The 15,024-nt window shown below is 35.8% G+C and overlaps 2 protein-coding genes across 4 annotated transcripts; one reads left to right on the forward strand and one right to left on the reverse strand.

The window, feature by feature from the left end:
* The first annotated feature begins 2,669 nt into the window (after window positions 1–2,669).
* LOC111304390 (26S proteasome non-ATPase regulatory subunit 13 homolog A-like) lies at window positions 2,670–7,338 on the forward strand. 2 transcript variants are annotated; one of them, XM_022900944.2, is made up of 6 exons: window positions 2,670–2,959; window positions 3,934–4,380; window positions 4,924–5,004; window positions 5,994–6,190; window positions 6,291–6,390; window positions 6,761–7,338. In XM_022900944.2, the coding sequence occupies exons 1-6, from the start codon at window positions 2,810–2,812 to the stop codon at window positions 6,944–6,946; spliced, it is 1,161 nt and encodes a 386-aa protein (XP_022756679.2). In that variant the 5' UTR covers window positions 2,670–2,809; the 3' UTR covers window positions 6,947–7,338. The 2 variants fall into 2 exon arrangements, with proteins under 2 accessions (XP_022756679.2, XP_022756685.2); XM_022900950.2 differs by having other exon boundaries at window positions 6,756–6,994.
* A 583-nt stretch (window positions 7,339–7,921) lies between these two features.
* On the reverse strand, window positions 7,922–14,966 carry LOC111304364 (extra-large guanine nucleotide-binding protein 3-like). Of its 2 annotated transcripts, none has more exons than XM_022900928.2 (9): window positions 14,575–14,966; window positions 12,749–13,946; window positions 12,486–12,623; window positions 11,491–11,595; window positions 11,233–11,412; window positions 10,272–10,449; window positions 9,718–9,965; window positions 9,331–9,503; window positions 7,922–8,778 (listed from the first exon to the last, which is right to left on the reverse strand). In XM_022900928.2, exons 2-9 carry the CDS (start codon window positions 13,703–13,705, stop codon window positions 8,184–8,186), a joined length of 2,574 nt encoding a protein of 857 aa, XP_022756663.2. In that variant the 5' UTR covers window positions 13,706–13,946; window positions 14,575–14,966; the 3' UTR covers window positions 7,922–8,183. The 2 variants fall into 2 exon arrangements, with proteins under 2 accessions (XP_022756663.2, XP_022756648.2); XM_022900913.2 differs by having other exon boundaries at window positions 12,749–14,010.
* Window positions 14,967–15,024: the final 58 nt, after the last annotated feature.

The raw sequence follows: 15,024 nt of genomic DNA on the forward strand, positions 1-15,024 counted from the left end.
ATATAAGTCAGGTTCAGCACCTTTTTGCTCAAAAGCCTCCTCCCTTTTTTTCTCTCTAGCCGAATTCTCTTTGCTTTCTCTCTAAAACCCAACCAAGAACACCACCAAAAACTTTAACCGAAAACTGAGTAACCTGTCGATTTCTAAAAAAGTAAACGAAAAGTTCAACCAAAAATTGAAAAATCCATCAGTTTCTGGAAAAGCCATCAGAATCTTGTCGAAAAATTCAACCTTGCCAAAAAATTTTATCGAAAAATTCAAATATTCTTCTCAAACCTAGAAAAAACCCAAAAACACTCAGAAAGACCAAAAAAGCCCAAAAAATCCTCAAACCTTCCTAGAAAGCTCCAAATCTCTCCCGAAACCTTCTAAAACCTTAAACCTAACTCTAGAAGCCTAAATTCAAGTTTAAAATTGCAAATCGAGCCCCAAATCCTAATACCAAAATTCTAGAAATTTTTATTGCCAAAATTTATTTAGACCCTTTTTCTCTAAAAATCTCGGTGTGTTCATCCCTTGTAGTGCTAGTTCAATTTATAGGCAACTTTAGAACCAATTTTAGGAAATGGATAGAATCAATCTTAAGCTTGAATCTTGGGATTGAGTTTTGTCCAACGCGATTTTAGGTCCCAGAATTTCAGCAATCCTATTGATACGATTTTGGATTAAAACCTTGACCAAGCTGGTGAGATTTTGATTTTGGTTTCAGATTTCTTGTTCACATGCGAATTAGAGCAAAAAGAAAGAAAAAAATGAGTTTTTTCTTTTATGACTAGTGGGAGCTGGTTAATTGAGGTGGTGGCTGGTGACTTCTTGAATCTTTTTGTATTTGTTTCAGTGTTTTTGGCAATGAGTGGAAGTTTGGCTGAAATGTGCGATTTGGTCCAGTGGTTATAGTAAATTTGGTGGTGGTTTTTTGTTGTAGGTAGGAAAGTTGTCAACGGTTGTAGCTGGAAGAGATGGCCATGCATGGCAAAAGGATTCTGAGGTTGGTTTGCTTTTCAGTTCTGTTTGTGGGTTTTGGTTGTGATAAGGTACGGGTTCAATTATCTGGTAACGGTAAATTGGTGGTAGAAGTGGTGGAGACGACAGTGTAGATATGGCAATGTGTGTTTTGGCAGAGGTGACATGTGTTGAAAGTGGCGATTGAAAGCTGCCAATGGTTTGGTAAGATTAGGGTATGGATGATGACGGTGGTAGGGAATGGTAGGTGAGGTGGTGGCTTGGACGGAGGAAAAGGCTAATCGTGAATGCTTCTATTTTTTGCCACCCTTTCTGCATAATTGTCCTTGTTTAAATAAGGACTCAGCCCCCATAGGATACGAGATCAAAATGTTATCCGATTGAATGAGATTTTCATCCTTTATCTTTTTAAATTTTAATTTTAAACTCAACAAGTTTATCTTCCATTTTCAACTCAAATTCAAACATAATTGATCTATCTCCCGGAATAAAATAAAGCAGACAATTACAAAAGAGTAAATGGGCTTATTTTAAAGTTTAAAGTCTAAAGCAAATCCAAAACTCAAATTTAAAATCAAATGAGTTAAATTTAAAGTCCAATCCTAATTAACTCAAGACTCGAAGATAATTTAAAATGAAATAGGATATCTACATCTATCATAGATTCACATATAGTAATATAAAGAGAGACAAAATGAAAACATAAGCATATAAACTATTACTTATTATAACAGTTTACAGATGAAACTATACAGCCAACTTAGGAAGCTGAAGTGGCTGCTCAACAGCTGGGTTGAGAAGGTGTTTCCGAGGGCCACGAAAGCTTCCATGATTCACCCGCTGTTTCCTCTGATGTGAATTTCCAGCATTATTGTCTCCAACAACTGCACCAACTCCAGTGGCAGCGGCTCAATAGATGGTTGTGAAGGAGGCAAATATTAAGATAAAAAGAAGTAAGAGATGTAAACAAGGCCTTGACTCTGACATTTTGATTTCTGTCGGGGGAGTGGGTGGATGGAGGTAATAAAGAAAACTCAAAAGTAAAGGCATAACTATAACTACCAACTTTGCTTTGATTGGAAGTCACAAGGCAAATAATTTCAACTTTCCACTTTCACAACCCTATATGGATTGCTGGATCATTTTCAATGAAGGCCACCACGTGTTTCTGGCGTTCTTTACTCGTAGCTTTACAATTGCAAATTCTACATATGATTTTCATTCGGCTGAATAATTGTATTAGGAGTTTGAAACCATTAGTGTGGTTCATAAGTCAAGTTTGATGTTCAGCCCAAAGTTCTCGTCTTGAGTTTTTGTCAGGAACAAAGGCCCAAATATAAAAAACATATAGTTTGGACATGGTTGGACATCTTCTAGCTACAGAAAGCAAAAAAAAAATGAAAAACTTAAAATCCAGGATCAAACAAAAAAATTACATTTTTTTTTATTTGGATGGTTCACTCTATGAATGAATTTGTTTTTTTTTTTTTAATGAATGAAATTCTTTACATTGAAAAGAAACATAAAAGGAAAGCAAGGAAATTGCTAGTAATAAAAAAACTTTATTGAAGGGGTAGATATAAGAAACGTGTGCAAGTACGAAACCCGGAAAAAGTTGACCCAGTTAAACATTTAAACCAAATAAACAACCCGACCCGAATTATAATTTTCCTTTTCTCGGGTTCCGATATTCTTTTCTTTGAGCTCAAGACAGAGAAAACAAAGCTTTTTTTTTTTTTTTTTTTTTTCAGAATTCATATATAATGTAATAACCAAAGTTAAAAAAAAAAAATCTGTCTTCAGTTTCGTTTCTTCGTTTCGACTCTGTGCATTGAAAGCGGGATCGATGGCGGCCTTGCAATACATAGAGTCTCTTAGAAATGAGCATCCAGAGCTGGCCGACTGGTACAATTCTCTTGCAGAGCTGTACCAGAAGAAGCTCTGGCATCAGCTTACTCTCAAGCTTGAGCAGTTCGTTGCTCTCACTGTCTTTCAGGTCTCTCTCCCTTTCTCTTTCTATTACGGGTTGTTTGGGTTTAGAGCTTGTAGATCTCCATATTAGAGTTTTAAGATTTTGGGAGTTAGGTTTTTTGAATAGAGTTGATTACGTTTCTTTTTTTTTTTTTTCTCTTTGTCTTGAATTGAGTTTGAGAATTTAGGGTTTTGTTGTAGAATTACGGTGTTTAATTCTGCTCTACCATTTTATTTTTCTTTTTTATTTAGTTTTAAATTGAAAAGAAATAAATAAGAAAGTGTTGATTGCTTTGATGTTCAATTCTCAAAAATGATTATAGAAACTAGTATTAGTTGGGTTTTGCCTCTTATTTGTTGATTGTAATGTTTTTGGTCATAGAAGAGTGTTCTGAACTGGCAACTGTTGTTAACTTGTCAAAATTTTTAGAGTAAATCTTCTGGTTTGCATGAAATGCATTGCAGGATGGAAGTTTGCTATTGCATATGAATTATGAAATATTAGCTTCTAAATCTTTGGCATGTTTATTTTAGTGCAAAGTTCTTTTCAAAATTGTAGAATGGAAAGTCTTAGGAGAAAGCTATTTATGTTACACTTGTTAATGCATATGAATTATGAAATATTAGCTTCTAACTCTTTGGCATGTTTATTTTAGTGCAAAAGTTCTTTTCAATATTGTAGAATGGAAAGTCTTAGGAGCAAGCTATTTATGTTACATTCTTTTCCCCCTCAAGTTTTTGTACAGTACATGTGGAAAGTTCAATCGCAATTGCCTATCGTTCTCTTGGTCCTTCAGTGTATGATGTTTGTGTAATAATTAGTCTGGAGTGTGGTTTACTTAATGGTTTTCATTTTAGACGAGTTGGCTTTATATATTTTTGTATGGATTCATACATAAATTAATAAATATGATAGAAAATGAACTAAGTGTACCCCATTCACTGGATGTTGGCTAGGTCCTCTAACTTCCTGCAGTACTTTGTTCTCTTAAATTTCAGGCTGGAGATGCGCTGATACAGTTGTATCATAATTTTATCACTGACTTTGAGACCAAGATCAATCTTCTCAAGCTTGCGCATTTTGCTGTTATAGTTTCTCGGCAGTACTCAGAGAAAGGAGCTGCTATTAATTATCTTGAAGGGGTGATTGAAAAGCTTCAGGCTGCTCGAGAGCAGCGAATAGAAGAGCCAATTCTTTATATTAAGATGCAAATTGCTAAGTTCAAGCTTGAACAGGGTGACCAAAAGGAGTGCAAGAAACTTCTTGAAGATGGAAAGAGTACCCTTGACAGTATGACCAACATAGATCCCTCTGTATATGCTAGCTATTATTGGGTTTCATCTCAGTACCATAAATTTCGCCAAGAATTTGCCGAATTCTACAAAAGTTCTCTCCTTTATCTTGCGTACACATCAGTGGAGTCCCTCACAGAATCTTTTAAGTTGGTATGTGTTTATAGGTTTATCTGTTTCTGCCATTACAATTATACTATCTTGTGATATTTACTGGAGCTCATTAATTTTACTTATTTCTCAGGCATTTTTGTTACAACCTTCTTGCTGTTCAGAGTTCACTCTAGAAATTATTGTTTTATCCACCAATTCTTGTCCAGCAGTGCCTCTGAAGTCTAGATTCAAGTCTTACTTGTTTGAACCTTTTCTTTCTTGCTACATCCCCTTCTTTCTTCTCCAAGATCTAAAATTTTATAATTTAAATGAATCGAGTTGCCAGGCATACACTTGACAATAATACCTGGATAAAAATGGCATACCTCAGTTTGGATGAGAAAGCTGATTATGAGATGGCTGATATGCTTAATTCTGTTTTCCAGCCGGAAGGCTTTGGTTGGACTTACAATTACACCCCAGTCATCAAAAACAGATGGATAAATAAATAAATTAAAGAAAGTTTACAGCATTTGTTTGGCCGGAATATATTTTATCCTTTGACTTCATTTCATTTTATTTTAATCTGTTTTATTTATACAGGATTTGGCATTTGATCTGTCCCTTTCTGCTCTTTTGGGAGATAACATCTACAACTTTGGAGAACTGCTTGCTCATCCTATTGTAAGACAATCTTTATCAAGTTTCTTAATGTCAGTATATATTACATCTAAATTTTTTTGCAGGCAAAATAGTTTCATATCACAACAAATGTTTGTGCTTATGTTTAATTCAAATTATATTCGTACTTGTTGTTTGCTTTTCTATTAATGAGTTAAGCACATATAAGTTAACTTTATGATAGTGCAATTTACCCGATACAATGGCATCAATGGCTCATTGAGGCATATTGCTGGTTTTTCTTTTAAAATCTGATATTAGTTATAATCTATTTTGGGCTTTTAATCATGCTTTGGTTTGATGAAGAATATAAATAATTATGGTGTCAGTAGAGAGCTCATCAAAACTGTTGTGGTGATTATCAATGTAGTGCTTTGATTAAGAAAATGTAGGAACACTAGGTAAGGAACATAATGAGTAATAATGAGAATTGATATGGATTTACTTGTAAACACATTCCAACCTAAAAGGGATTGGAACAATTCAATGCATCATGACTTGAGAATAAAAGTAAATTTACTTATGCTACAAAAAAATGTTTGTTTGATAAAGCAATCATACTGTCTATTAGTAAATAATCTGGTATGAGTGAACATCTTTGGTTTGATGTTTCTAGTTTTAAAACGCGTAAACTAAGATAGGAAACAATTTTTCTTGGTGTAATTATCTACAATTGCTTGTATATAGTGTGTGTTTTTATTGCATAAGGATAAGGCTGATTGACCAAGTTTGAGATGTTAAGAGTTAGATGTATGTGGAGGTTAAAGGGTGCCTAATTAGTGATTGAAAAGTGCCATCTGAGAGGAGGTTCTTTTCATTTTGTAAATTCTTTTATGTATTGCAGTTACATGCATACACTCTTATTTGTCATTGTGGAGGGTTGATGTGAAAAGCCACTCTCCTTATAGGTTTTGTTCTTTCTGAATTTCTTTGCTTTACTGTTTTTACTTCTCTTATGTTTGAGATGATGACATACTTAGCATCTTTTACAGATAAAGAGTCTTCTGGGGACCAGGGTTGAGTGGCTTTACTATATCCTCCAAGCCTTCAACTCAGGGGATTTAGTTCGCTATCAAGAATTATGTCGTGTGCACAATGCTGCATTGAGGGCTCAACCAGCCTTGGTTGAGAATGAGAAGAAGCTCTCGGAAAAGATTAATATTTTATGTTTAATGGAGATTATCTTCAGGTGTGTCTTTTTGTATTGTCCTCTGATGGATGAGGTCAGAGTGAGTAGCTGATATCTGTATGTGTAGTTAAAAAGTAAACTACTATATGTTTCCCTGCAGCCGACCATCCGAAGATCGAACTATTCCATTAAAAGTTGTTGCTGAGCGAACAAAACTGTCTTTTGAGGATGTTGAGCATCTTCTCATGAAGAGTCTGTCTGTAAGTTAAAACATTCACCAGATTTCTTCATTCTTTTTTGTTTTTATACATTTTCCTTTTTCCTTTTTCTTTCTCTTAAACTTTTTCATGACACCTTGGTGGGAAATAATAGTGTTAGAATTCTTACTTAGCCTCCAAACAATTATTAGGGGACACAAATATAGAAGGACAAAACAATTTTTAGGACTTGAAATTATGAAAAAAAGGATTATGAACTTGTAGAAGTCCAGTCTCTCCATTTCTTTTCATGTGTGCTTGGCATCATTGTATACATTCGATTGCACTCCTGCCTGTAATCGCTAACTATTGTTTAGAAAGCTAAAAATCCTAAAGATAACTTGTATAACTTTTATGTTGATCACTAGAACAGGTTCATCTGATTGAAGGCATAATCGATCAAGTTGAGGGAACAGTTCATGTCTCCAGGGTGCAGCCAAGAGTTTTGGGAATTCCACAGATCAAATCCTTGCGTGAGCAGTTGGATAGTTGGGTGGGCAAAGTACACACTGCTTGGTTATCAATTGAGGCTGAAACACCCGATCTTGTTGCATCATGATTTTTTTTCTCTAGTTCCTATCTGCGCATTGTAACAATTTCATTATTTGAAAAAAAAAAAAAAAAAAAAAAAAGAGGAAAGGCAATGGTGAGCAATGAGGATAGAGACTAGTGTAAGTCGTGTGGGGAGTAGAGCCAACTTTGTAGGCTTTCTTTAAAGATATTGCTTGATCCTTTTCTTAAATCATTCTTCCGAAAGGAGTGGCTCATATACTTGTCATGGTTTGGCATTTGTAGGATCTACAATGGCACTGCCATGCCTATGGATACAGTTAAAATTGAAAACATCATCCTTCTCTTTAAGGTGGTTCCTTAACTTTGTATTGAGAATTTTCATTAGATACAATCAGAAATGATCCACTATTATGTGGATGAAAGTGCATTTTCATTTCAGATGTCTTTTTATGCATAAAATTATAGTCTGCCTTGCAATGCACTGTCAAATACTGGTGATTCCGAAAGTTCCAGCATTATAAGGCGAACTGTTACTAGTTGGTTCTTGAATTACTATGATCTTTTTTTAATTTACCTCTGAGATGATTCGTATTAAATGATTGCCTGCCTAGGACGGTCAAACTGTATGATTTGTATACTGGGATTAACACTAGGTCTAGTTTTTACAGATTATCATCTTTGCATCCCAAGAGAAATATGCGACGCAGTTTTCTTTTTTTTTTGCGCTCCAACTAAGAGCAATTGTGCATATGCCTAGAATGCAAGGAATACTATATATTACCATTTCCATAGCCTTTCTTCAGCTGGTTTAAATCTATATACATTCCTATTATCTCTTTCTCAGTAGAAAACAAAGGGAAACTATGAGGCGCTCGAACTCAAGTTGTTCCCCGTGTTAATCATCAGCTCCTCCGAGGAATAATGGCCTTGAACGCTGTTTTCATCTGCTCGTAACATTTGCTGTGTCCATCCCACTAAAAACATAAAAAAGATGCTTTGGATTGTAAATACAAGACATTCCTTGAATAAAAGGAATCTGCTATTTGCTTCTGGTTCATATCATGTTGCATTTGGGAAAAGTGCAGAGACAACCTTCAAAATCTCACCTGAATCGTGCAAGACAAAATCAATCTGAAACAACTTGACCGATATCATTAAATTGATATTTTGGACAACAAAAAAATTTACAACAGCTATCCTTATTTGATTGAGCACTGAGGCATGCACGTGGCTCCTAGGACTTTCTTTGTATTGGAAGAATACAAGTAAATTCCGAAAGCAGGTCATTCTAGCCTCACAAATGGTGAGGAGATAACGTCCGTGCTGTAAAATGAATCTTCTCCTCCATAGTAGTTGTCATCTTTCTCCTCTTCCCACTTGAGAACCTCCCTTATATACTTGAATGCTTCATCAATGGTCTTCCGGTGGTCTCTTGCCCTAGCTTGCCAAACAAAAAGTTTCTGTCCGGTAAGGGAAGCATATAGATCCTTGAACTTCATTGCAACGTAAAAGTAAGCCTGCTGAGCCAGTGACTGACGGTTATGGAGAGTACTCACTGGACTGAAATCATTGAACCACTCACAAGTGCTTAAAGGCACCCGATTGACTTTGTCCTCAAAGAGATCATACTTGTTTAGTATCAACACAAAAGGGGTATCCTTAAAGCAAGGATGCCTTAGCATTGTTTCAAATAGCTCCTTGGTCTGTATCAACTTATTTTGAAGCAGTGCTCCACTGCCACTACTCTCTGGTGCTATCGACATCTGATCATAATCACTAAGGGCCACACAGAATATTACCACACGCACATCTTCAAACATTTCCACCCACTTGCATCCCTCATTCATCCCCTTTGCATTTACCCTTATAAGTTGATACCTGTAAGAGCCAAAATGCAAAATTAACTTAAAAATTCAAGATACAAATCTCAAATGCCTTGCATTGAAACATGTAAGAGAATGAATAATAGAAAAGAAAAAGAAAAAGAAAAAGAGGTTCTGCATCCATGTAGTAGCTTCAGCACCCATCCTCAATCCACTTCCCCTCACCAATGCCTCTGTTCTTCCAGAAAATAACTATGCACTCAAGGTAACCATTAGAGCCAACAAAAGCAGTAATATTTGATCTGTGAATGTATTGAACAATATAATACAGAAAAGATTGCAAAGACTGGTATTGCAGTATGTGATTCAATTGCTTGTATTATGGACCCTTATTGAGAACATTTTTTGAAAATACTTTTCTTTGTCCCCTGCTCACTCCCCCTAACCACCTTCATAACACATGTAAGGAAGATCCCCAACTTCAAATAAGGGCCAACATGACAATTTGTGACATGTATCCCGTTAACAAAGTAGTAGATAACAACATGAACTAGAAATCTGTAAATCTTTCATATATGGCAATAACAGAATGACAGGAAAGAATTACTTGATCAGAGCCTGGGAGGGAGCTTCCAAATTGTCTGTGTAGGTTTCAGGCATTGGACTATGATCATCAAGCGAAAACTCTATGAATGCTAAACCATTCCCTTGGGTAACCCCTTCAGCATAAAGAATGTCACGGTCAGAAGGTTCATATTCATTGCTTGACACCTCAACAGCCTGAAGGAAACAAAAGCATATTGCACAGCCAGTCAAGATATTGCTGCGAATTTGAGTTCAGTTGTTTTTTGTTTTTGTTTTGGAATCTTCTTTGAGTTGAATAAGTTGAAATATCAAATGGCTAAGTAACATTTGACAACAATGAAGCCATATATATCAAACATAAAATGTAAAATATGGGGCAACAAAGTCAATAAAAAATAAGATGACATACCCTGCTTAAAAAGTACTCTGCAACATCTGGAAGAAAATGAAGCTCATCTTTTCTTCTGTATGTGTGCTGTATAGCAGGATCTTTCCACAACTCCTCAACTAATGGAGCATACTCACGTGTTGCAGCAGGAAAAAATGCATCCAAATCTCCAGTGGCTATAATGTCCAGCAGCCAGTCAGAAAAATGCTTTAGCCTTGGGTTGATAGAATAGACACACTGGTCAGTTTCACCAGGGTCAACCTCTCCACCTGAAACAAGATTAGATATTGTTTAACCGTTGAAAGAGTTGCAATGATGTTAAACCAGTCTTTTTGTTTTTGTCCAGCTGTGAGAGACCTTATAAGCATCATCATGTACAAAAACAAGTAAAACACAAATGTGAAAGACTCTTCTCCCTCCCCTCTTAGCTAATCAAAAAACAGAACAAAGCATTCTGCACATCAAAGAGACATATAGGCCATAAAATATGTCTATTTGGAAGTAACACGTGCTACTTTATAAGCTCAAAACTATGTTTAAAATCAGAAAAAACTTTTGATGTTGGCAAACATTACCTGCTTCACAGTTGTGATCATCGGAACCTAGTTCTCGTATGCGAGACATTGCTTCCTCCTCAAACCGCTCCTGACCATCCAGTAATATGCTAAGATATCTGTACATATTGCTCTGTATCATCAACTTGAGATCCTGCAGTTCTTCTGCAGAAAACCCATTCCCGTACAAAAATTTTGCCTGTTCAATAATGCATAGTGAACATTAGATAATTGGCGTCAACAACAAAGAAAAAATAATAACAACTAGTCCTCTATGCAAGAATTGGGTTGAAGACATAGCTATAGATGATGCTAATAACTGAATTTTTTAAGCACAATGGGGAATTCGCCCATGTCTTAATTATCCATACACCATAAGACCAATTACTCCTAAACCAAGAAAGCATGAAGGAAAAGGAAATTCAGAACTGCTGATTCATATGATCACACTAGATATTCAGCCCATGCAATTGAAAGCATTCGTGAACTACATGCAAATCCACAAATCTAAAAAACAATAACAACTAGTTCTCTATGCAAGAATTGGGTTGAAGACATAGTTGTAGATGATGCTAGTAACTGAATTTTTAATCACAATGGGGAATTCGCCCATGTCTTAATTATCCATACACCATAAGACCAATTATTCCTAAACCAAGAAAGCATGAAGGAAAAGGAAATTCAGAACCACTGATTCATATGATCACACTAGATATTCAGCCCATGCAATTGAAAGCATTTGTGAACTACGTGCAAATCCACAAATCTAAAGTTTCCATTGACTGCACATCTTTTAAAATTCCTCATGTGACAGGCCTTCTTCATGTTCATGCAAGATATTCTAGACAATTTCCATTAGGCAATAAATTTATGAAGTGAATTTAGTTTCATTTTCCATGCATCTTACCTTAATTGGGATGGCAACATAAAGCATAATTGTTGGAATAAAAATAGTCTATTACCAGAAATGAAAAGTCCAAACCTGCTTGAAGATGGTGCTTGTTCCAGAGCCTTGAAGCCCAAGTAGAAGAAGCCTCTGAATTCTTTTTTGCTCTAGATAATTTGGAACAGTATTATAATTGCTAACCTCCTCCCTTGCTCCTTGAGGTTGGCCATGGGGCACAGGCAAAGAGAACAAGGCACAGAAAAAACGAGTTGATGCCTGTCTAGCAAAAATAAAATCCAAATCACAACACATAGAATACCATGACACAATTGAGGCTGGTGAAAGTTTACATACCTTCTCCCAGATGTTCCCTCTAATGTTATTTTGACCTTCTTCCTCATAACGACCATCATCATAGACCCAAAAATGAGTGTCATGCGGACACTGCACATTTGCCAACTGAAAGCATCAAAAGGGTACATCAATGATTAGTTAAAACATTATGAGGATAAGCATTTGATATAATATTTCATTCCCAATTTTCTGTGCACATTTTACCAGATGCTGAGGCTAAACATATATAAAGATGTCAAAAAGAAAAGGCATAATACAGAAAAGTGAGGTGTTTAAGTGTTTCTTAAGAGAAATTTGTTACTTCCAAATGGTTATGATACAGTATCAACAAGGAAAGTTATATATTGCTAATTTTTTGACATTTTGAACAGTGATCTCTCAGTTAGGACAATTAAAATGGAAAATATTATGGAACATAGAGAATATCATACTAAAGCTCAAACAACTTTTTCTCAAAACCTTGACATGTTACATTCTAAGTACATGTTTATATAGCCTAACATAATACGGTTGGTCATATCATATGGGCTAGAAATCAACAGTACAGTGCAACATCCAAAAGTGTTCAGTACATAATCATGTTACATGCACCAGGAAATTACAAGATGAACATAATGGATGATCACTCTTCTACATGAGATGTATTGCAAGTGCACCAAAAATGCACGTGCTTAGACCATGGATCAAACTTTAATAAAAGAAACGAGAGGCACCAATTATTTATAAGTCATATATCTCAAACTACAATTTATTCCATATTATGGCTGCCAAGAGAAGGCAGTAACCACCAAGCTTAAAACAAAGTAAGCAGACCTAAAAGTGAACTGCTGCTGCTCATGAAGCAAAGACAATCTAACAATGCATACAGTAAAAACAGAAAAGAAATTGTGGAGCATGAAATTGAGAATCCTAAATGCGTGAAATCAAATAGAAAAGAAATACTATGATCAAGAACAACAAATAATAGATCCTGTATTAACTTTTATATATGTTACCTTAAGCACCCTCAATTCAAGTTTCGTAATTTCCCGACCATTGATATAGACTTCAGTATTGCCATTGCTTGCATCAGGATTCAGCTTCCCTGTAAAATTTAAGTTTGAACTAATAATCTGATCTGGTTTTTCTCCATCCTGCCAATTCAATAAGAAGAGGTGATCAAATCAAGTCCCCGCATTCTAGATGTTTCCTCTTGTTACTTGTTCAATTAGAAAAGACAAGTGAAACATAAAATAGCACATCATAAATACGACCTTACCTTTCCCCAGAGACCAGATTCCTTGTCATACCAATATCTACCAGGCTTCAATTTCCTTGGAGGTAAAGGGCATCCAAGTAATTCTGCCATCTCGTCAGGCTTCAGTGGATATCCGTTTACAATTAGCTGCTCTGATCGGAGCTGATTTGCAAAACATTCTTTCTCTGCTTTCATAATCTGCTTTACTTCCAAAGGACAGAGTAGTCGGGACAAGAGTCTAGAATGCTTACCTAGTCTTAACCGCTTTGATTCATCAATTGGCTGCCTAATGCATGTCACACATTTCCGTCCTTCAGGCATTGAGCCCATTGCCCTAAGCACACAATTGCTGCAATACTTAGCATCACAAACCAGGCAAGATTCCTTCGTTTCCCATTTTCTCTTACCACAATGATAACAAACTCTTCTTTTCTTCTTCTTCTTTTCATTTGAAACCCCATCATATTCAGGAAAAACAGGCTTATCCATATCCACATCTTTCCTCTCTGATCTTTCAACAGTACTAAATGTAACAACCGGCACTCTCTTGACTTCATTAACAATTTGTTTAGGAGGATTACTTGGAGGATTGCAAGCTGAACCAGGAGATGCAGAAGGAGATGCTGAAGAAAAATCAGGGTTTTGCAACACAGACACTACTGACTCAGAGCTTGCCGAAGCCCTTGGACTCTGAGTAGGCGGACTTGTGACAGCAGCAATATAAGATACAGGCAAGGGGATCATTTCAATCACTGGAGGGCCAGTATTAGCAACTGACCTTTGGGATTCCAATAATGGTTCTGCAGTTGGAATGGCATCAAGAGGCTCAACTCTAGGTACTTCATAAGCGACCAGAGGACCCTTATACTCCATAGCTATAGAGTAATCAAGCTCTGATGAATCTTCAGGGAGAGAGGCACCTGGTGGAAGCATCTTACAGACCAATTCTTTCCAACTCTCACCCTCCTTTTGCTCCATTTCTTTAATATTATACCAAAGGGCTATATGCCGGGCTAGAGTTTCAAACTACTACTTCTCAAGCATCACCCATATCATCAAACTATGCTCTTTAAGTCTTTAACATCCATATATGAGCTTGGATATCCTCACAGCTTTTGTCAGAATAACGGGGGAAATAACTAGCAACCCCAGATCACCTCAAGTTACCTGGAAAGCAATCACCAGGACTGTGAAGTCTTCGGGTCCTTTGTGATGCGTGCTTTACAATGAAACGAGAAATAGTCACCAAGCAGCCAGCATACAAATTGTAATCCCATAAAAACCTTCAAGTTTGAAAGGAAACATTGAAAAAAAAAAAACAATCATTTGACTCAAATTAAATTAAATAAAAGTAAATTGAATTGTTCAAAAGCCAAGCATGGCATATTGGCATTGTTTTGAAAAAACAATCGGCCCACTTACAGCTGAAACACTTACTCTTTCGGTAAGAATATAACTGAATCAGTTAGCAGTCATACAATAGAAAATAAAGTAGAAAATAAAGAAAAATTCATTTTTTTAAAAAGTCCAAGAGAAGACTTTACCCATAATATCCTAAACCCATACGATATTATTATAAATAATTGTCTAATAGTAAAAGAGATTCATGTTAAATGTATAAGATTATTTCAACTTAAAAAAAAAAAGTAAGACTGAATTCATTTATAGTCAAATAATAGACATTTCAATCTGAATATGAACTAATTCAGTAATTGGGGGCCTAGCAAGACTTTTCTGCTAAAATAGCAAAATGAAAGGAACAAAATTGAATCTGTCTACAGTCAAAAACTTTAACCAGTCACATGTTAGCTACTGAAGCTTCAAGATACAGAGAAAGGCACTCATACCCGTCCAAACATTGAAAAAATCAGGGTCATGCAAACCCCAAAAGAAAAACCCTAGGAGCTGAAAAAAATAGACTGATCCAAACAAAGATTATGCAGCACAGAAAAAGGGATAAAAACAAAGAGAATATGATAAAATTCCCTTTTTTAAGCTAATCTTGCCGCTTTCGATAAAGCAAAGGTCGAAAAGAAAACAGGAAAGTCAAGAGAGAAAAGATAACTGAAAGAAGAGGACAAAAATAAAAGTAAATCTCAGAGAAGAAGAAGGCTGGCTTCAAAAATCTATAACAAAGAAACTTAAAGAAGAAGAAGAAGAAGAAGATGAAGAAAACTAGAAAAGCTCCTTGCTTTCCCAGCTTCTTCGAATTATTTCGTTTCTGTGCTTCGAAGAACTCAAAAGAAGAAATAAATCCCATACGAAAAAATTAAATTTTAAGTGCCTCTCTGCAAGAA

Source organism: Durio zibethinus, chromosome 9 (genome assembly GCF_047325235.1).
Source record: "Durio zibethinus cultivar Kanyao isolate XHJ-2024 chromosome 9, ASM4732523v1, whole genome shotgun sequence".
NCBI lineage: Eukaryota > Viridiplantae > Streptophyta > Magnoliopsida > Malvales > Malvaceae > Durio > Durio zibethinus.